General features: G+C 41.4%; 1 protein-coding gene across 4 annotated transcripts in view; it reads right to left on the reverse strand.

Moving 5' to 3' along the window:
- LOC122662199 overlaps positions 1 to 19,297 on the reverse strand; it is a 40,766-nt gene extending 21,469 nt beyond the window's left edge. For 2 of the 4 annotated variants that reach the window (XM_043857779.1, XM_043857776.1), the window contains exons 1-5: positions 19,156 to 19,297; positions 18,938 to 19,046; positions 18,198 to 18,287; positions 8,016 to 8,129; positions 3,122 to 3,325 (exon numbers count right to left, since the gene is read on the reverse strand). In XM_043857779.1, the coding sequence (XP_043713714.1) occupies positions 3,122 to 3,325; positions 8,016 to 8,129; positions 18,198 to 18,287; positions 18,938 to 19,046; positions 19,156 to 19,193 (555 nt within the window). In that variant the 5' untranslated portion in view covers positions 19,194 to 19,297. The remainder of the gene's footprint in view (positions 1 to 3,121; positions 3,326 to 8,015; positions 8,130 to 18,197; positions 18,288 to 18,937; positions 19,047 to 19,155) is intronic. The other 2 variants (XM_043857777.1, XM_043857778.1) reach the window with 2 other exon arrangements.
- Positions 19,298 to 23,199: the final 3,902 nt, after the last annotated feature.

Genomic DNA, 23,199 nt, shown 5'->3' on the forward strand with positions numbered 1-23,199 from the left:
CACTCTCACAAGGCTAGCAAAGCTCCTGGCCCGGATGGCTTCAGCATGGGATTTTTCTCCTCCTGCTGGGACATCATTGGAACTGAGCTTAGATATGCCATCAAGAGCTTCTTCTTCAACCCCCACCAGATCCTTAACATCAATCACACCTTTCTCTGCCTCATCCCTAAATCCTCTGGTGCCTCCTCCATGGCGGACTTCAGACCCATCTCCATTTGCAATCTTCTTTACAAGTTCATCGCCAAAATTCTTGCCAATCGTCTTCAACTTGTCATTGACTCCCTTGTTAGTCCCAATCAGTCCGCCTTCATCTCCAGGAGAAGTATCTCAGACAACATCATCCTCTGTCAAGAAATTGTTCGAGGCTTCCACCGGAATTCCATTGCCCCTTCAGCCCTCCTGAAGATTGACATTCACAAAGCCTTTGACTCCATTTGTTGAGACTTTATCACCCAAGTCCTCCTTAAGATGTCTTTCCCCCCCCCACATTTGTTAATTGGATCCGCTTTTGTATCTCTTCCCCTCGGTTCTCTGTTCTCCTCAACGGCAGCCCTGCGGGTTACTTCCCCTCCTCTGCTGGTATCCGCCAAGGATGCCCCCTCTCCCCCTTCCTCTTCTGCCTCTCCCTTGAGGTTCTCTCTCGCAGTCTCCAATCCAAAACTGATATCCACCTCATTGCCCCCATCCCTAAGTGCAAGCCCAACCTAACCCATCTTGCTTTCGCGGATGACCTAATGATCTTCTCCAAAGCTGTCCCCTCGTCCATTGAGCACATTATGTCTTCCCTCCACCTTTTTCAGGGGCTTTCCGGACTGCGCATCAACCTCCTTAAATCCCAACTCTTCGTAGCTGGGGTTCCCGACTCGACCAAAGCAGCCCTCTCTTCCATCACCGGCTTTCCCCTAGCCTCCCTCCCTGTCCGTTACCTTGGCCTTCCCCTCATTCCAGCCAGACTCTCGGCCTACCACTGCAACCCCATCCTTGACCTCCTCCGAAAGAGACTTCAGCTTTGGAAAGCCAAACTCCTATCCCATGCAGGTCGCCTAGAGCTTATCAGATCGGTTCTCCAGTCTTGCTATATCTATTGGAGAGGTGTTTTTGGTCTTCCCAAGGCTACTATCAAGGCTGCCGAGTCCATTATGTGCGCTTTTCTCTGGAAAGGTGTTGATTCTGCCAGGTTCCTACATCCCAAGAGCTGGTCCGCCATTTGCCTTCCCAAATCTGAAGGAGGTCTAGGTCTCAGAAGGATCAAAGATGCCAACTTAGCAGGCTCTATCAAACTGGTTTGGAAGCTCCTCACCAACAAATCTAGCATTTGGACTTCTTGGGTGTATGCGGGGTCTCTTCGTAGAGACTCCATTTGGACGGTCAGCGCTAGTCCGGACTCGTCCTGGATTTGGCGCAGAATTCTTCAAGTGAGGCACATAGCCAGGGATGCCATCTCTTGCAGGATTGACGATGGATCACAAACCTATCTTTGGCTCGATAAATGGCATCCTTCAGGGGTCCTTGCCTCCATAGTCAGCCCCCATACCATCTATGAGTCCGGCTTGGACAGATTTACCCCTCTGGCCTCCATCATCACCAACGGCTCTTGGTCGCCCCCCTCCTCTCCCCCCCCCCCTTGCGGACTCCCCTCCCCCCCATCCCCCCTGGGCACAGAGGCAGAGGTGACACCATCTCTTGGCTCCCCTCCAGCACAGGCACTTTCAACTCCCACTCTGCCTAGGAGATGGTTAGACATAGAGGGACCCCTTGTCCTTGGCAAAAAGTGGTCTAGTTCAGAGGTTACATCCCAAGGCAAAGTTTCACTGCTTGGCGTGCACTAGCAAATTGTCTTCCAACTCAAGCCTTTCTCTCCCACCGGCACATCCAGGTCTCTCCTAGATGCTGCCTCTACTGGAGTGGGCATGAAGACACAGATCATCTTTTCTTCACTTGCCCCTTTGCTGCCTCCATTTGGAACCGGGTTCTCCGCCATTGTTAGCCTGCTAGTAGAAGGCCTCTACCCCTTTCTCGTGAATGGGTTTGGATTCACATGACTTTTGGTGGCAACTCGATCTGTGACACGGTTGGCAAGCTTGCCTTTTGCGCTACCATATCTCACATTTGGATGGAGCGTAACCTTAGAAGATGGACGTCCAACTCCCGCTCTTTCGACAAGATTTGGAAGGCCATCTTCTTTGATGTTTCATCTAAAGCTAGTTCCCTCCCCCTGAGTAGTGTTAGGGATTCCCCAAGGAACAGGCTTACTGTTGCCTCCTGGAGCCTCCCCACCACCATTTTGAGCTCTTCCTAGCCTCCGGTTAGCTTTGTTGGCTCTCGGGCTTGTATATCCCTCCCCCCTTTCTTCGTAATTAAATTTTTATTCATCCAAAAAAAAAAAACAAGCAAAAAATACACCACCCACATAGGACAATCCAGTATGCCCTACAGACCATTCTTTATATATCACAGGGGCAACTTATATGTTTGGTTAACAAAACTTAGATTCTTCACTGACATTGGAGCCAATTGAATAGAATCTGTTGGGTCCAAGGCCTCTTGACCCTCAGTTTTTGACCAATTGATCTAGCATTTCTTTGTTGAATTTTTTTCAACCATTTGAAAACAATAAAAAAAAAAAAATTCACACTGACCATGATCTGCATAAGTAATATAAAGTTCAAAAAATAAATAAGATCACTGCACAAGATGATTTTTCTCAGTTTATCTCAGAAATTAGGTCTAAGCAATGGTAGGCCCCAATCCCTTATACTTCAGAGACACAGAAAATTAAGAGGCTTCCAATCTGTATTATCAGTCCCAAGTCCCCAAACCAAATATACTGCCTTATCCTTCTGAGTTGAACATTAATACAAGTTCTCATGGTATAGAGAAACAAATTGACCAAAGTTTTTTTTACATTGTGTATACAGAAAAATTATGTTCTGGGAGCCAACCAAAAGTATCACCTAAACAAAGTTGACAACTAATATATTGAATGGCCATGAAAAAATGACACACATACACAAAAGGAAAAGAGAGAGAACTATTAAGGCGAAATTGTCATCAGACTAGTCTATAGGAGGAAATCTGCATATCAATTATCACAGTCATGAACTATTATGACGAAAGGTACCAGAGAAATATTACGTACAAATTCTTTCATATTTTCAGGGGAGAAAAAAAATAGTGACTGAGAAGGGGAATGTTTCAAATGGTACTCTGCAAGTCTCCATTCATTTCTTTCTTGACTAAGTTGAAAATGCAATGAAACCATCTGTTGCTCTAGTTTTGAAACAGTAACGTCCAACATGGCAATGTCAGACAAGAGTTCTTGAGCCTGTGCAGTGTATGAAATAATCCAAGTTAGAGAATCAAGTAACAAATAACGAATCATAGAAAGATAAACAAAATATGGATGAGTATATTAGACAGATTGATAATCAAAATCACTAAAATCAACTGCATGTATGGCAGGGTATTAGATGAAAAAATGAAATCCAAAAGAAAATCATTAAATTGCTCAGTAATCTTTTATCCCACTTGTGTTTTTAAGGACCTCCAGACAAGGATGACAATTGGTGGAGGGCATGAGAAGGATGACCTCTATTATTTTGATGGGACCCCTACTACAGTCGCATCTGCTGCTTCTTCTACTGTCTCTCCTCTTCAGTAGCATTACCGGTTGGGACATCTGTCTTTTTCCAACCTTCAACAAATCATTCCTAGTTGCAAGAGCATTTCTCATCTTGAGTGTGAAGCCAGTGCACTTGGAAAGCATCATGGTACATCATTCCCATCTCGCGATGCCCCTCGTAGTTCTTTGTTTTCCTTGATTCACTCTGATGTGTGGGGTCCATGTTGTGTCAAGAGTTAGTTAGATTTTGTCTATGTTGTTACCTTTGTTGACAATCATTCTAGGATTATATAGTTATATTTGTTAAAGGATCGTTCTGAATTTTTATCTACAATTAAATGGTTTTATTCTGAAAGACAGACTCAGTTTGGTTTCAATTAAGATTTTTCATTCAGATAATGCTTTAGAATATACTCAACATGAAATATCTGACTTTTGCTCTGCTCATGGCATGATTCATCAAACCAATAGCACTTACACCACCACCACCACCACCACCCCCCCAACAAAATGGTGTTGCAGAACGGAAAAACCAACATTTGCTTGAGGTTGCCCGTTCATTGATGTTTCGAATGCATGTTTCCAAATATTTGTGGAGTGATGCTGTTCTTACTGCTTATTATTTAATAGATCGCATGTCATTTGTTGTAGAATAACCAGTCTCCCTTTCTTTGGCTTATCCTAGTACTTCTTTGTTTGGTTTATCTCCGCGGGTGTTTGGTTATGTATGCTCTGTTCACAACCTTTTATCTCTGCATGCAACCGAGTGTGTGTTTCTTGGATACGCTTGCACGGAAAAGGGGTAGAAGTGATATGACCCTACTACACGTCAACACTTTGTCAATGCTGATGTTACCTTCTTTGAGACCACACCATACTTCACTTCTAAGAGTTGTCTGGTGGACGCTGAGGTTCTTATTTCTCCGCCGATTCCTACTCTTGCTCTTACTGACTCTCCCACTACTAGCCCTTCAATCAAGGAACTGCAGGTCTACAAGCGTCATCCCAAGAAAACTTCGACTAAACCAGCTACTTCTTCGCTACCGCCCTCTACTTCATCGGACCCCTTGCCTGGGGATCCCCCCTGTTCTGACTTGCCAGCTGCCCGTCGTAAAGGTACTTGTACTTGTATTCAACAATCTCATATTGTTTATCCTGATTCTCATTTTGTTGTTGTCTCAAAACTTTGCTTTATCTTTATCTTCTATATCTGTACCTAATTAGTATCAGGAGGCCTTGTTGCAACATGGTTGGAAACATGCTATGGATGTTGAAATGGATGCCTTGTTGGATCGTTGGACATGGTCTCTTACTAACTTACCTCCTAGAAAGGAGCTTATGGTGTTGACTATTTTGAGACCTTCTCTCCAGTAGCCCTCCTCAACTCTATTAGTTTTTTTATTTCCTTGTCAATGAATCTTGATTGACCTCTGTTTCAACTCAATATCAAAAAATGCATTTCTATATGGTGATCTGAAGGAAGAAGTATATATGGAGCAACCTCCAGGGTATGTAGCTCAGGGGAAGAATAAGTCCAAGGTATGTCGCCTTCACAAAGCTATTTATGGATGGAAACAATCTCCTCTTGCCTGGTTTGATAAGTTTAGTAAAGTTGTTGGTGGTTATGGTTTCATTCAATGATTCTCAGATCACTCTATTTTTGTCCATCGTCGCAGGAGCAAGATTGTCATTCTTATTATGTATGTTGATGATATTATAATTTTTGGCAATGATTCTTCTAGCATTGATGCTGGATATAGGGATGCTTAGGTACTTCTTGGGAATTGAAGTTGTCCGTTGCAAGAAGGGTGTCAGTTTATCTCAGATGAAATATGTCCTTGATCTTCTATCCAAGACTGCCATGTTGGGCTGTAAGACTATTGAAAACCTTATGGATCCTAATTAGACACTTAGGGCATGTGATGACAAAGAATTTTTGGATAAACATCAGAACAGAAGACTCGTTAGGAAGCTAATTTATTTGACTAGTACCCGTCCTGATATCTCCTTTGCTGTTGGAGTTATTAATCAATTTATGGAAAATCCTAAACAGGCTCACCAGGATGTTGTATGCTGCATTCTAAGATGTCTTAAAGGGGTTCCTGGGAAAGGACTTATCCATCTACACCATGGTCTGATGCAGCTCCAAGTAGGAAGAAGAAGAAGCCCTGAACTTAAGGCTTGATTAGGGAGCCATAGATTAGGATTATTATTTTCCATACTTAGTTTATTTTCCTGTTTTTAGATTGAACCGGTTTAGAATTGGTTGCACCCAATTGGTTCAATTGGTCTAATTTAAGTGAAGTGTTCCTATTGGTTAATAGGTCCTTATATCCTATTGGCTAGTATGGAATCTTCTTTTAAATTAGTTGTTTTAAGTTAGAGTCTTTTAATTTAAGTTAGTAGGGGTAGTTAGGACATTTTACAGTTTTAATTACTATCTTTTGAATTATATTCCTTCCCTTCCACGATTTATCAAGGGAGAGGTTATTTTGTACTAGGATTTGGCCATTGGCCCTTTATTATAAAATTAGAAATCGTGGGAGGCTCCCCCACACATTGAAATTTGAATTAAAAAAATCTGTTTGCTGCTGTCGGCTGTTGCTGCTGCTGTTCCTGCTCCTTTGTGAGTGCATCCTTGTGGATAGGGTGGGTGGATTACTGCGACACCTTGCATCGAGAAGATCGGGAGGTTCCTTCAATTGTCAAGCTGCTGCCGGTGGATTCCTGTGGTGAGTTTGAGTTTTAATTCTGTTTTTTTTTTTCCTTCTTCCCCATTCGATCCCCCTTTATTTTTCTGTTTTACTTTCATAAACCCTAGACTGCTGAATTCTGTCCAGATCTGTTCCTCCATCAGAAATCAATCAAACTTAGGCCATAGCCTCCCCACACCATTGTCTCCACTCGACCTAGACTGCTGCCTCATCTTCAATAGCTAAACCCTAATTCCCCTTCACCCCACTAAAACCCTAACTAGCCAAAAACCTGTTCAGACCTAATTAACCATCCAATTCAGCCCAAATTACTATCGAGTCTCCCCCTCCCTGTTTAGAAAACTCGACCTCAGCCCCAGCCCTTAGATCCCACTCAAAACCCTAGTTTTGGTAGTTTTCCTAATTTCTAAAACCCAAAACCCTAACCCTAAATCTGCAGAATTATAAAACCTAATCAAATCCTTCTTTTTTTATATCAAAATAATCCCCTAGACCTACTGATCATTACCATGTATCACATTCATCCCTAACCCTAGCCTAAACCCTAAATTTGCCCTAAACAGCCCCAAAACTGCCTAGCCAAACCAGCAGCCTTATTTAGATCCTGTTGCTTGGCCTCTAATAGGATCCATCTCCTATTTAGAGCTACATTATGGTCACACAGATATTATGGGTTATTCTAATGCTGAGTGGGACAACGCTGCTGATGATCGCAAATCAACCACTGGATATTGCACCTTTGTTGATGGTAACCTTGTAACTTGGAGGAGTAAGAAACATACTACGGTTGCTCGGCTTAGTCTAGACGAGTCAGAGCTATGGCACATACTGCAGGGAATTGATGTGGTTGAAATCTCCCATTCAAGAATTAGGGTTCTCAGCTATGAAACCTATGAAGATGTACTGTGATAATCAAGTTGCAATATATATATTGCCAGTAATCCGGTTTTTCATGAGAGGACTAAACACGTTGAGGTTGATCGTCATTTTGAGAGGAGTGCAGTTATGCAAGGGCTTTTATTGCAATTCCGTTTGTCAATTCCAATGATCAACTTGGTGATTTGTTCACAAAGGCGTTGTTCTGGCGTGCCTTTCTTAGTGGTTGCTCCAAGATAGGTGTGGGAGATATATATAAATATATTCCAGCTTGAGGGGGAATGTTAGAGGATGTAGCATGAGGTGCTAGTCCATACACATCCATGGACAAGCATACTGTGGGATAGTTCCTCTTTGATAGCTAGTTAGCTAAGTTATCTTTATTATTTATTTCTTTCCTTTTGTAATTAGGATTAGGCTTAGCCTATTAGTTTCCTATTGTAACTAAGACTTTCAGCATATTATAAAGTGGTTTGGCTGGTAAGATAGGGGGATTTAACTTCTATCGTCTCCCTCCTTTGGTGCTGGTTTACGAAGCTTTGGTAAACTCACTGATCAACTGATATGAAGAATATTGAAGTATGGAAACTAAGATGAAGTTGAAAATGAGGAATATTGACGTTTAGAACACTCAAATGAAGCTCAAATTCAGAAATAATTAAGATTTGGAAGACTTTTTTCAACGCAAAAATAAATTTCAAGGGGGATTTCTTAAGGATCGGCCTTCCCATTTTTCACAGCATTAGAATACTACAAGTTAACACTGCCCAAAAGAAAAATAAAAAACGTTAAGGAACAGTTACATCAGGTGGGAGGCATGAAAGATTAGATGATGCTACAGAAGCATGCTCAACGGCATTTTGTAGGACAGCATGCAGTTCCTTCTCTTCTCGTAGGCGTTCTTGCAATATCTTAACCTATAATAGAATGACTTTCATTAGAGGATATCAAAGGCACTGACTAACTGAGCCACTTTTTCATAGTCCTAAACTAGTTATGTGAAGCATTTGCAAGCACTTGTAACGAACCAAAAATGACAAGAATTTCAAAATAAACTCATCCTTTGGAATACAACAAATAATATTCATGAGTCACATTCTCTTCCACAATTTATAGTTTGTTCTTCTATAATCCCTTCTCCTTCTCAATAAGATCTTTTCTTGAACAAAAAAGAATTTAGGACACCATATATCTACTAATATGAGAGCAACCATTCTCGTTTCTTCTCTGTTTGAACAATAAAATCTAGTAAAGCAGTGTTGAAAAAATTAAATCCACATAAATATTTAAAGAGTGCATCTTACGAAAGAACGTCTGGATCCATAATTTTAACTAACTAATGGGATTCTAAATGATGTAGCTCGAAGCATGAAGAGGAAAAGGACGATTAAAGATTTCAGCAAATATTTGCCTTGTGTAGGAATGCTTTTTAGAAGATTTTGTAGGTCCCATTGGAGATATCAAGTACAGAAAGATTCTATCCTAACGTTACCATACTTTAGTTTCTATTAAGGTTTAGATCTAGTTTCTCTTTTGTCAGTTATTAGTTTCTAAGTTTGATTTAGGCCAGTACTAGTTTGGTAGAGATTTGTTTCCACTTTTATCTTTGCTTATTGTAAAAGGAACACCCTCGCTTGTGCAAGGATTGCTTTTCCTTTTTATTACCTTCTATTTGTGTAATTCAGCAAGCTAGCAAGCTATTTAATTGTAAGAGCCGGAGCTCAAGAGTCGAGACACGATTTAATGAATGAAAGAAATTTTGCTTTGCACAAGAGAAACCTGCGAGATGCCCTAGTCTAACAGAGACTATCTTCTTCTTCCCCTTCTTCTCCCAACCAATATTCTTTCTGGTCCACATGTTCTGAGATCTGTTCGATGCACATCTCAGACCAACCGAGATCTAAACGCTAGTGCTGAGATTCCATTGACTCAACTGAAGAGTGCCCATTGTACTGCTGCAACTACTAAAGAGAACAACATTCCTCCCTGCGTTTCTGGTTTTGAAGGTTTTCTGCTGAAACTTTAACGGCCGTCGATCTCCCTGTCTGGCCATCAGTTGCTACCCAAAGATAGGAAAACCGTGGAAGAAGAAGAAGAGAATCCTATCAAACAAGCTATTTGAGGTAAGTACTTCCATCTAAGACCAAATTACGGTATGCAAGAAATTAGAATAACATGTGAACAGTAACACAGGCCAGGCTTGAACCAGAGAACTGGTTCACAAGTGAACTGTTACAGAGGGTGTACCGCGGTTGGGGATCCATGGGTGTCCATGGGCCTCCATACCGTGGGATTGTGTGCTTAGCTAAGTAGTTTAGATTAGGTTCCTATTGATTCTTATTCCTATAGTAATTAGTTTTTAGTTTCCCATTAATTAGACTTTACGATTAGCTAGGTAATAGTTCCATTCCAATTGTAACCCTATTTTAGTTTAATATAAAGGAACACTGCTGATACGATAGAACTAACAGATTCTATCGATCAGCCTTCTCATCTTCTGCCTCAATCTCCTTCTTTCTTCTCTGCTCTCTCTCTCTCTCTCTACTTGCACGTACTGGGCCCAGGATCTGGGTTTGTCACATGGTATCAGAGCTGTAACCAGTACTTGTTTTCTCCTTTGATAATTGTTTCGAGAGTCGTATAGATTTCTGGTTTGTAGTGTACAGCCACCTAGGTTGTTCATTCCAACTTGTGAAGTCCTAGTTGATAGGAGAAGAAGAACTAAGGTTTCGATGAACATTGAAGTTTTTGTATGATGGATCATACCTAAAGTTTTCTGCAATCGATTTTCTGATTTGCTTACCCGTGGTTACCGCATGAAGTTGTTTGCTGCTGAATCTGGTATCGATTGCTGACACCTGCTATCATGAGTTATTGTTGAACCTGGTGTCAACGGCTGCCTGTTGAGAGTTATTAAACCTGGTATCGTGGTTAAGTGCTGCTGATTTCTGGTACTTGAGGAAATCAATTGCTGCTGCTATCTGATTTTTGCTATTGATTGCTGAAAATGCTATCGATTTATTCCCTCTGGTGATTTCTGATTTTTTCTTATCGATTTGTTGCTGAATCGTTTCTGAAGATGCTTCGATTAGGTATCAATTGAAGATGGTACCGATTTCTGGTTTTCTGATTCCCTGTTGAATTGCTGAAGATGGTTTTCCTGGTTCGACAAGGTCTGCCAACCTCCCCCCTTCCATAGTTACCTCCTAACTCTTCTCCCTTGGTTACCCCCCCCCTTTTTCTCGATTGCGAAAAAAAGGATTTTCTAGTTGCATGACTGTCAAGAGAACAGTCATGTTTTGCTTTATCTCAATGGGAGATTGAAGACAACCACATATTTATATTTTCTTAATCCCATAACTACCCCTCCTTTTTGCTTTAATTCACTTTAATCCTTATTTTACTTCCCATTTAAGTTTACCCTTTGGCTATGTTTGTGCTTATAATTGGATTTCAACAAATTATACTCATGTCATTCCCTTTTCTTTTTTTTTTTGGGTAAATAAAATCTATTACCAAACCCCAGGAGGGGGCAGGGGGGAGAAAGAAAAAAAAAGGGGGGGGGGAAATATACAAAGGAGAAGGGAAAAGAGAAAGAGGGGGGGAGAGAGAAACAAAAGCGCAAGCCTCAAGCCATCCTAAGAAGAGGGAGGGGGCTGCAAAAGAGAGCTATCTAAGCCCCAGGAAACAACAATACGCCTGTTCCTTGGGGTATCAAAAATGGACCTATGAGGAATAGAGCAGAGCCTAGAGGAAACGTCAAAGGAGATGGCTTTCCAAATCAGGTTGAAGGACCAAGAGTTAGAGGTCCATCTCCTAAGATTCCTCTCCATCCAAATATGGTAGACAGCGGATCCAAACACAAGCTTTCCAACAGTGTCACAGAACGAGCAGCCATGGAAGGTCATGTCCATCCAAAGCCATTCTCTATCAAAGGGCAAAGGTCTCCTGCTACAAGGCCAAATGGTCAAGAGGGCTTTTTTCCATATGGTGGAGGTAAAGGGGCAGGAAAAGAAAAGGCGGGCAATGTCCTCAGAACCATTCCAACAGAAGATGCAAGAGGGGGAGACAAGGATGTTACGGTGGAGAAGGAAGGCTTGGGTTGAGAGGCAAAGGCTAAGTGTTCTCCAGACCATGAAGCTATGTCGAGGGATGAGACCTTTGAACCAGACTAGTTTGTCCCAAGGGACAGAGGGGCTAGGGTTACGAACAAAGTTCCAAGCCGATCTAAAGCTAAAAAGGTCGTTGGAAGAGGGGAGCCAAATAACCTTATCTGCAAGAGCAGGGGAAGAGGGGTGGAAGGGGGGAGGGTCGGCCAGATCTGGGAGAGGATAGGGATGTGGGGGTGGGGGGAGACCAAGAGCCAAGAGAAATGATAGAGAAGAGGGGGCGGATTTGGGAATGCCAGAGGAGTAAATTGATCGAGCTCCAAAGACATTATAGAGATCCCCTAGAGCGTGCCAAGGATCAAGCCAAAGGGAGGTGGTTGATCCATCTACAATAACAGAGGAGGTAGCTCTAAGGGCAAGAGGGCGAAGGAGGAGAATCTTGCGCCAGATCCAAGAAGAGTCGGAGTTGATGGGACCAATCCAGATGGAGTCATTTTCGAGAAGATGAGAGTAGACCCAGTTGACCCAGATGGAGTCATGTCTAGAGGAAATTTTCCAAATGAGCTTCAGGATACCCGCGGTATTGGAATCACGGATGCGGCGAATACCCTGGCCCCCTTTAGATTTGGGGAGGCGAATGGATTTCCAGCTGATTGGATGAAGTTATTTGGAAACTTCCTTCCCTTTCCAGAGGAAGGCGCAGAAGAGGTTTTCCATAGCTTTGATGGTGGCTTTGGGGATACCCTAGATGTCACACCAATAGATGTAAGAAGATTGGAGAACCGATCTAATGCATTCAAGCATCAGTTCTACTATTCCTTCTCTTTTATCTACCCAAGGGCCCCTTGAACATTATGGTTAATTACTGTTAAAACATAAAATAGTTCAATGCTTAAGTGAATCAATATGATTCCCTAAGCCCTTTATTTATAAGAATTAAAACAGAATTACATAGACAATTATGCCCCTATATAGCCGACATAAGTATAAAGGAAGAGAATAATTAACATAACATAAAAGGAGGAAAGGACCAGAATACCCCTACGATATTCTGGCCTATATCTCTAACACTCCCCCTCAAGTTGGTGCAAAAATGTCACACATGCCCAACTTGGCTAGAAATGGATGAAACACTTTGCCAGTCAGCCCCTTCGTGAACACATCAGCCAGCTGATCAATAGACTTCACATAGGGAACACAGATTAGTCCAGCTTCAAGTTTCTCCTTGATGAAATGTCTGTCCACCTCCACATGTTTAGTACGGTCATGTTGGACAGGATTATGAGCGATGCTTATGGCAGCCTTATTGTCACAATATAACATCATTGGAAGTTGGACAACAACTCCAATATCTTGCAATAGCCCCTTAAGCCATAACAATTCACAGATACCATGAGTCATCGCACGGAATTCAGCCTCAGCATTGGACCTGGCCACCACATTCTGTTTTTTACTACGCCAGGTGACAAGGTTCCCACCAACAAAACAGCAATATCCAGAGATGGACTTCCTATCACTGGAACCAGCCCAATCTGCATAAGTGTATGCTTCAACCTTTAGATGACCATTGGGACATAAAAGTATCCCTTGTCCCAGAGCAGACTTCAAGTATCGTAAGATACGAAGGACTACCTCCATATGAGAAGAATAAGGGTCATGCATAAACTGGCTGACCATACTCACAGCAATGGCAATGTCAGGGCAAGTGTGAGATAGGTAGATAAGTTTGCCCACTAACCGCTGATAACGACCTTTGTCAACTGGTGTGCCTTCTTTCTCCTTGAGTCTTGTCGTAGCTTCTATGGCAGTGTCCGAAGGATGACACCCAAGTAGCCCCGTTTCAGATAGTAGATCTAGGACATACTTTCTTTGAGACATAAATATACCCTTTAAAGAACGGGTAACCTCTATCCCTAGAAAATATTTCAGAGTCCCCAGATCCTTAATTTCAAACTCACGGCCAAGGAACAGCTTCAACATGTTGATCTCATCACCATCATTACCGGTCACTACAATATCATCAACATAGACTATGAGGAGAGTAACCTTAACACCCACACGTTTGATGAACAAGGTATGATCAGCATTGCTTTGCTGGTAACCCACGGACAGCATAGCCTTATGAAATCTACCGAACCAAGCTCTAGGTGACTGCTTCAAGCCATAGAGTGCACGCTTCAGTTGACACACCTTACCCTTGGTAGCAAGACTTGAAAAACCTGGAGGAATGTCCATATATACTTCTTCTTGTAGTTCACCATGGAGGAAGGCATTCTTCACATCCAACTGCTAAAGATCCCATCCAAGATTCGCTGCACAGGATAGCAATACCCGTACAGTATTGAGTTTTGCTACCAGTGCGAAAGTCTCCTAGTAGTCAATGCCATATGTCTGAGTGAAGCCTTTAGCAACCAGACGGGCCTTGTACCGATCCACTGTACCATCTGCCTTCTGCTTGACCACAAACACCCATTTACAACCCACTGGTTTTTTCCCTGGAGGAAGAGCTACAAGATCCCACGTATTGTTTTTGTTCAATGCTCGCATTTCTTCCAACATTACTGCCTTCCACTTCCCATCTGTAGATGCTTCCTGCCAACTTTTAGGAATGGAAACAGAAGAAAGAGAGGAAACAAAGGTACGAAAAGAGGGAGAAAGAGAACTACAAGAAACAAAACGGGAAATAGGATGTAAAGTGCAGGTCCTGGTACCTTTGCGATGTGCAATGGGTAGATCAGAAGAGGAGGGCTCACCAAGAGGAGGAGGATCTGGATCCTGAGGCGGCAACTGAATGGGTATCGGTGCTGCAGTAGGCTGATTCTGCCCTCTGTTAGACCATCTCCGGTTATAAGTGAGAATGGTGGAATTGTCAATGGTCCTCTGAAAGTTACGAATGGTCCACTGTACTGGAGTCAGCTCCCCCTGAATAGAAACATTACCACCACCTGTTTCCATGATCTCCCCCTGTATTGGATTCCCCTCAGGTGAAGGGACAGCAGCCTCGGGAGGCTGGACAGCAGCCACGGGAGGCTGGACAGCAGCCGGGGAGTGTTGGTTGGTGATTATAGGTGATGGAGGGAGGAAAAACCCAAGAGTATGAACCATATCTTCACTAGAACACTCCCCCTGAAGAAGTGGGGAAGAATAGTAGGAAAGGGTTTCATGGAAAACCACATCCATACTGACTATAGTACGTCGGGTAGGAGGTAACTTGATAGGGTTAGGGTGGAGATCACGAAAATCAGATTTGTCATGGGTAACCTGATCAGATGTAGCTGTGGAAAGATCAGTGGAGTCACCCATAGTGCAGAGAAGAGCTGTCCAGCAAAGAAACCCAACGGAGAGACCAAACCAAGTGCCTAAAGGATATCCGAATGGCCCTTGAGGATGATAAATACACCCCCCAATAAACCAGCAGCAATAGAGAAGCCCCCCCCCCCCAAGATCGATGTGTTAGGGTTATGGAAGAAAACCCAAAAAACAGAGATCGATGGGGCAGGGAAAGCCAAAAAAAATTGCTGAAGAAGGCTGATCCAATCTGTCCAATATACTGCAGAGAAAGTCCTTGATTGCAGAATAAAAAGAGCCTAAAAAAGGCAGCAGCAGCAAGCAGCCCAATCCCAAAAACCAAGAAGAGGCAGGGTTTTTTTCCTTTTTTTGTAAGAAAAAAAACTGAAGGAATGGCTAGATTGGGAGATGGGGTCTTCAGTACCTGTAGTAGTCCCGATAGTAGCAGGCCAATATCGCAGGAGGGTCCCCAATAGAAGGAGGTGCAGTCCCAATAAATCGAGGACTGAACTTCAAAAACAGGAGACTCCAATTATCGCAAGCAGGCCTAATGTTCAAGAATAAGTGTTAGGTCATGGAAAAAAGGAAAAAAAAGAGGTGGGAAGGGGCAGCAACTAGATCATAAGACCACCTCTACAGTGCTGCCCTTAGAGAAGGAGAAGAAGCAAGGAGAAGGGGGAGAAAAAAAATCGAGAGAGAAGGGAAAGAGAAGAGAACACGATGGGAGGGAGGGATTTTTGGAAAAAAAATCAGAGATATCGTGGCTCTGATGCCATGTTAAAACAGAGAATAGTTTAATGCTTAATGCTTAAGTGAATCAATATGATTCCCTAAGCCCTTTATTTATAAGAATTAAAACAGAATTACATAGACAATTATGCCCCTATATAGCCGACATAAGTATAAAGGAAGAGAATAACTAACATAACATAAAAGGAGGAAAGGACCAGAATACCCCTACGGTATTCTGGCCTATATCTCTAACAATTTCCAAATTGTCACTCCTTCATTATAATTGAGTTTCTATTGCCATCTGTGGGCCCATAGCACCCAATTTAGGGTCTTGGACCCCTAAATCACGTCAGTATGGAGTTACAATTTTTTGAAGATTGTTACTTGCATGGCGTAATGGTTGTTATTGCTATTATTGACGATTCTTTGCTCAGATTTGTTTAAATCTGGCCTATCCGGTATTTTAATTTGCAGCTGCTTTTGCTTATGGTATTTATTTTGATGCTCATCCTTCGTGATGCTGATTATTGTTGCCATATGAGGGTGGAATATTCTTTATTACATCCTATGCATTATTTGTCTACATGTAATGCTACACGTGAGGGGAGATTGGAGATTCTTATCTGCTCAAGTCATCAGTTGAAGATTATTTGTTCATGTCATCTGCTTATCAGTTGAAGATTATTATCATTTATTTGTTTATGTTATCTGATCATGTCCTCAGTAACAATTTTATCTCTGAAGATGGTATTCAGTAATACAGCAACTATGCAATTCATTAATGGTTCACAGAAACTTTATGCTGAGTGGTTCACAGCAACCTTATGCAGAGTGGTTCATAATCCCACTTCCTCATGAATTTATCTTGAATCGGAATCTTTTGGCTCAACTTTATCCCAGTTTTGCTGAGGGAGCAACCCCATTTTTCACCTTAAATTGGTCAAAATATGCAAAATTCTTACTTTTCGTGGAGGATTAGATCCAGTAGCAGGGGGTCTATGGCTGACCGATGTTGCACACCATCATTTAGCTATTGCAAACCTTATGCTGAGTTATTTGGTCTCCAGAACCCTGATGTTGCTACTTGTTCTCTAGCAACCTGATGCTGTTATTTGGTTCGGAATAACCTATACTGCATTTTTATCAATGGTCCACAGTAACCTATTATGCATTTTATCAATGGTCCACAGTAACCTATACTGCACTTTTATCAATGGTTCGCACTGACCTATACTGCACTTTTACCTGGTTCGCAGCTACCTATGCTGCAATTTTGTCTATGACCTCCATTTGAGGCTCATAAGTGCATCGATATTTGCACTCTTATCTGTCTTCTTTGTGAAGCTTACTACTTGCCTTCCTTGGCAAGAGCTTATGATGTTGATCCTAATACGATATTTTGGATTGCGGATTAGTGTTCTCCACCGCATATTTTGTTTGTTACTGATGGTTATGTTGGGTTATTTCAACACGATGATTTTTTATCTATTGGTGTTGATTATTAGTCTGTTTGAGCTGATATTGCTACCTGAGTGAAGGTCTCTCCATGCTCAATGGCATCTACAACTTCTATTCAAGACTCTGTTGCTTTTAATATATGTTCTTGTTGTTCCAAGCTAGAGCCTTTGACATGTATACTCCAGCTTGTGAGATAGTGTTAGAGAGGGTGTATCTTGGTTGGGGGTCCATGGGTGTCCATGGACCTCCATACTGTGGCATTGTATGCTTGGCTAAGTAATTTAGATTAGGTTCTTATTGATTCTTCTTCTATTGTAATTAGTTTTCAGTTTCCTATTGTAATTAGACTATAGGATTAGCTAGGTAATAGTTCTATTCCCATTGTAACTCTATTTTAGCTTTAATAAAAAGGAACACTGCTGGTACGATAGAATTAACAGATTCTCTATCCATTCAGGTCTCTCTGTGCTCAATGGCGTCTACAACTGCTATTCAAGACTGTGTTGCTTTTAATATGTGTTCTTGTTGTTCCAAGCTAGAGCCTTTGATATGTATATTCCAGCTTGGGGGAGAGTGTTAGAGAGGGTATATCTTGGTTGGGGTTCCACGGGTGTCCATGGACCTCCATACTGTGGCATTGTGTGCTTGGCTAAGTATTTTAGATTAGGTTCTTATTGATTCTTATTCTATTGTAATTAATTTTCAGTTTCCTATTGTAATTAGACTTTAGGATTAGCTAAGTAATAGTTCTATTCCCATTGTAACTCTATTTTAGCTTTAATAAAAAGGAACACTGCTGGTACGATAGAACTAACGGATGCTCTATCTATCTATCTATCCCGTGGGTTTATATTCTTGGTTAAGTAGTCTAGCTTAATTTCTTATTGATCCCAATTTCTATTATAATTAGTTCTTAGTTTCCTATTGTGTTTAGGTCTTAGGTGAGCAAGGTTAAGAGTTCTTTTCCTATTGCAGTTCTGTTTTACTTAATATATAAAAATCTAGGGGTTGGTACGATAGAACATATAATCTATCGTCCAGTCTTCTTCCCCCTTGGGTTCCCCTCATCCTCTTCTTCTTCTCTTTGTCTTTCACTATCTCTTCTGGTTCACTAAGGAGTTAATATCATTACAGATAGTAATTGCTCAAGATCTGCAGTTCAGAGCATTAAGTCTTTAAGTGCAAAATAATAAGTAGATATTGATAACCAGTGACGCTTCATAGAAACTTTCCTACTCAACACTCCAATAGATTATGAATTTTGTTAAATATCTTTTTTGATAGATGAAATTCTGATAAGTACCATACAAAATCTGATTGGATCCTGTTTATAAATGGGGCCAACAAGCAGCAAGATAGTGTTTTGTTGCTATGGTGAATACAAGCAGGAAAACTTACATCCTGTTCAAGTTGGACTCTGTAGGGATAGGTACTGCTGCTTTTATTGCATGAACTAGGGCTTCCTGTTTCTTGACAAGAGTTGCTCACCTGACCAAGTGAAGGGTTTATAAATCAACAACCACAAAAATTCAATGGTAGATCTCACAGTGAAAGAGTATAAGAATTTGTCACTGAAGGCAAAGAATCAACAGCGGCAGTAAAGAAATTGGCAGTTGCTAATATACCAAGAGAAATTTTTAGTCATCTGTGTAACCACCACTCCCCTAACACACACAAAAATACAAGGGGGAGAGAGAAAGAGAATAATGAAATTCCATATCCATCATAGTAGTGTTAAAACTCTAACACCTCCCGAAAATATTGATCAGCAAACGGAAAGGAAACACTTGAGGTAATTAAATTTTGGTCCCAATCCAACCAGTTGAAGAGATGATAAAAATGTAAGAAAATAATACCAGGACTGTCATCATAATGACATGGTTTGATTACAAATATGTTATTTCTTCCATACGACAAATCAGATAATATATACATATCTAACAAACTGACAAAGTGAAGTAATAAAGTTGCCTTAAATCTTCAGATGCCACTGCAGAGGATGAAAATGAGAAGAAGAAGAAAGGGGGCAAAGGATAAATTCCACAAACAGATAATGAATTCCAACAACCTATTTTCAGTCTTCCCCTCAAGTTTCTCAGAAGAAGGATCCAGCCCACTACAAGTCCAACAGTTCTAACCTCAATTTTGGAGTTACAACTCCTAAATTCATTCACAAGATCGAACTGATTTTCAGAATTATAATTTCTTCCACCAGTCTCTGTACTTCTGACCAGAGTTTCCCCTCTCCTGAAAATAAGAACAGTAACCATGGAAAGAAAATACTCTCAAAGATTGATTTAAACATATTAGATCCTAAAAAAAGTCAACAGAAATAGCTAAAGAATGTGCCACTTACAAGTTCAAGGGGAGTTGTAAAACAGTCGAGTCAAACATGTTGTCTGTGGTGTACTATTACATAAAGTACCTGAACATATCCCACTAGCTTATCTGCTGTCAAGAAATCATAAGCAAGTAAGCTTGACATGGATGCCCCTTATCTAATACCGAGCAACAGATAAACAGCAGCAAATTTTTTTCCTATGAAAAGCACTGTTCAAAATAGAACCATCTCAACAATTCATAGACCTGCAATTTTTTCAAGTAAGGATATATATGCAAGCATTGCATTTTATTCCCCCCATCCCTCTCCCTTTTTTTTTAGAAATTGAAGGAAAAAACATCATGGAAGATTAGGGATAACTTGAAAAGATGCAAAGCTATAAAAAACACTATGACACATGTGAGCAATAAAGGAAACTAAAGTCAAACACATATCACAGCTACAAGTCATTTTCAAGAAAAATAGCCAAGGATGCAATTATTATCCCCATAATTGATTTGTAGGCTTCGTCAAATTCAATTTTTAATACATGTGGCACTATAAAGTCAAATGACATAAGAACAAAAAATCCTTCAAGTCCCTTGATCATTTGCCAACTTCATTGAATTTGATTTCAAAACTAAAGATCAAATCAAAATGCACCTGAAAGAATCCTTTCTAGGGGAAGGGGGGAATGAGTCTAATCTACCTTCAGACACAAAATCTATCATTCTCATCGCAGCTAAAAAGCAAGACTGAGCTTGAGCCTCTAGGTCAATAGGTTGACAATTTGACATACATGCACAAAAAAGTGTGACGTAGGGGTTTCAAACCATGCTCACCCATCCGTAAAAGAAATTTGCAATTATCTAACCACACAGAAAGAAATTAGATACAAACTTTCTGGGAATCAAAGCATGACAAGGGACCTCTCAATTTGGAGACCCAAAAAAAACATTTAACATACAAGTTTCATAGGAAAACAAAGAAGTTTCAAACATTTATGAACAAGACACCATTTGGGCAGCAAAATCAAGAGGTAAAGAGTGTTATGAACGAGAGAGAGTGACGGGGAAGAAAGACACACACACCCAAAGAGAGATTGTCATGTGAGAGAAGTGAAATTCCTTGGCAAAGTCCCCGTCAAAAAGCATAGTAAACTAGTTGTACGATGATAGCATCTTTTCATGACTGATGTAAGAAGGCCAGAAAATATCATTAACACAAAGAGAGAAAGAAAATACCAAAAAGTACACTAAACAGTACACTAGAAAAGGCATTAGCGTTCTTCCAAAAGGAACAAAATTTACAAATCTAAGATAAGAGACAGATTTCATTATTGCCCCAGAAATCCGGCACTGAAAAAGGAGAAAGAAATAAGGAATGACACAAACCAACCACAAAACCCTTTCCACAGTGATTACTAAGGTAGCTAACTGCATTTCCCATAGAAAGAACACTCTTTTCCTTTTCTAATCTAAAACATGACTGAAGCGATGATATAATCTCTCAAGGCTTTCCAATGTCAGATAAAGTCTCCAAACTTTATTGGCATTTCTGCCTAGAAGCTAAAAATAGGTTTCAAAACTTGTCAATGCAATCCCTAAAAAAGAATGGGATGACAGTTAAGCGAGCCCTTCATCAACAAAACGAAATTGAATTACAGGCTGCATAACCAAGAGAGAGACTAAAAGCATGAAGAAGCAAACCTCAAGGCTACCTCCGCCCGTGAAGTCGAAACTCAAGGCCCAAGAGAAGAGACGGTCTGAAAAGAGAAAATCAAAAAAGAAAAAGGGCAGATCTCGCCTTTCGGCATCACTAATTAAAGGAAAGTCGAAAGTAGGAAGAGTTCATCACTGAAACTGAAAGGAAACGAAAATGAACTTCCATCTATACAACATCTAGCTGGTAAGGATTTGAAAGAAAATAATCGTAGAGAGCATGACACAGTCAAAAAAGAGGAAAAAGGAAGGGAATAAAACAGACCAGGTACCAATGAAAGAAGCAACGCGAACTCAGATGACCCTTTTTACCTTTTCTATACCAAAAGCAAGCAAGAATGGTAAATGGTTCAAAACAAATGGGTCGAAGAGATATATTATTAAATCTGCAAGTATAATACGGCGAATGTCAACGGAGGAGCATCACAGAATCAGAAATCAGAATACGAACCAGATCATCCTCTGCAACCTACCCACAATATCCAGGCTGTCCAAGTTTCAATTTTCAAACTGAATGCGGCGTATCTCCTCAGTATCTTATCAAAAAAAAAGCGTATCTCCTCAGTCCCTCCAAATTCAAGCGTATCTCCTCAGTCCCTCCAAATTCAAATCTTCATTCCTTCTTCCTTACAAACGACACTCTCCCAAGTCCAAACAAACATGCATTACACTTTACTCAACTGTCAAACATAAATCAGCTTATTAATGAGTGAGTGTTGGCTACCGAGCAGGTGAGCAACAGAGATTTCAAAAAGTTTAACCGAAAAAAACAAAGATTTCAAAAATCGAGTACTCCGAGACAAGACAGAAACTGACACTATTTCCAAGTTCGAACAATAGAGGGAGGATAGGGACCAGCAGGACCAGAACTCGAGGAGGCCAAGTCAAGCAATGAATAGACAATTAAAAATCCATTGGAAAAAACAAAAAAGGAAAGGAAAACGCTAAAAAGGTGCCACCTTTTCTGTTTTTTAATACGCGACGTGTAGTGAGTAGTGACACAAGGAATCAAGGATGTCTTTGATTTCTGTCCACGACGGCGCGAGTAAGGCTCTATTTTCCCTGATTTTGCTAGAGGAAAATCTCGAGAGCCAGAGAGGGCTTCCTCAGAAAACCATGGGTCTCCTTTGTCTAACAATGCACGGAGCATTCGACCAACAACAAACACGTCCTTTGGGGTGCAAGTTTGGCCCTGCCGGCCCGAACCCGCCCTGGCCCGCCCTGAGCCCGAACAGGGTCTGGGCTGAGATATTTGGCCTTGAGGGTGGGTCAGGGCTAGAAACTTCTGGCCCTGAGTTAGGGTCGGGTCGGGTTAGGGTTGAGGCCTCGAGCTAAGCTTGGCCTGGCCCGACCCGACCCTGATTTAAGTTATACTATAAAATATATATTGATATAATTTATACATTATGAACTTTAAATTTCACCCACATTTTTTTATATAATATACTATATATGAAGACAATAAGTGTTATAATATAATTTATTATATTGTTATTTTATGTAAAATTAATAAGTTCTTCCCAGCCCATTCCAACACATGCATTTCTTTCCCCCTCCCCATGATCAGGGCCAATTAGGGTCGGCCCGACCCGACCCTGAGGGCGGGTCAGGGTTGGATTTTTCTGGCCCTGAGTCAGGGTCGGGTCGGGCTTGGGCCCAGCTAAGGGGACTTAGGGTTGGGCTAGGGTTCTATAAAGCCCAGCCCAACCCGACCCTGTTGCAGCCCTAACGTCCTTATTCGGAAAAAAAGATGGAGATCAACTCCATTCTATCATCTCATCCCTCGCGTCTTATATTGGCACTCTTCAAACACACGTACCGAGGATGTCCGATATTGGAGTTGGCGCAGCAGTGAGCCAGTGACCGAGGATGAAAAAGAAGAGCACAAAAACTAGATAGAAAAGCTTACAAAAATGAATCCACCACATGGAAATTGGGAAATGATGTGAGAAAGAAAGGGAATAGGGATCCCAACTCCCAACTCCCAAGGGGGTTAACTCAGTTGGAAAAGCTTTACCAAAAAAAATAAAAACTCAGTTGGAAAAGACCAACACCTCACTCTGAATTTTGAAACCCAAAAAAAAATATTCAACCCTTCTTAGGCCTACCTATAAAATAATTGGTAGTTCGATCCTTTGAGGTAGGGGGAGAGGGACTTTGGAAGATCAGGACCCTCTACAGCCAAGCTGCCCGTACTGCCGCGTGTGCCCCATACACAGCAAGGTGACGAAAAGACCTCCCTACCCCTACCCGAGCGGGGGTAAGGTGGTCTTTACCGCCTTGCTTTGTATGGGGTGCACGGAAGTAGGGGCAGCTCGAAAGTAGAGGATCCCGATCCGGATCCGACTTTGGACCCTCC

The sequence above is a fragment of the Telopea speciosissima genome, chromosome 5 (genome assembly GCF_018873765.1).
Source record: "Telopea speciosissima isolate NSW1024214 ecotype Mountain lineage chromosome 5, Tspe_v1, whole genome shotgun sequence".
Lineage (NCBI taxonomy): Eukaryota > Viridiplantae > Streptophyta > Magnoliopsida > Proteales > Proteaceae > Telopea > Telopea speciosissima.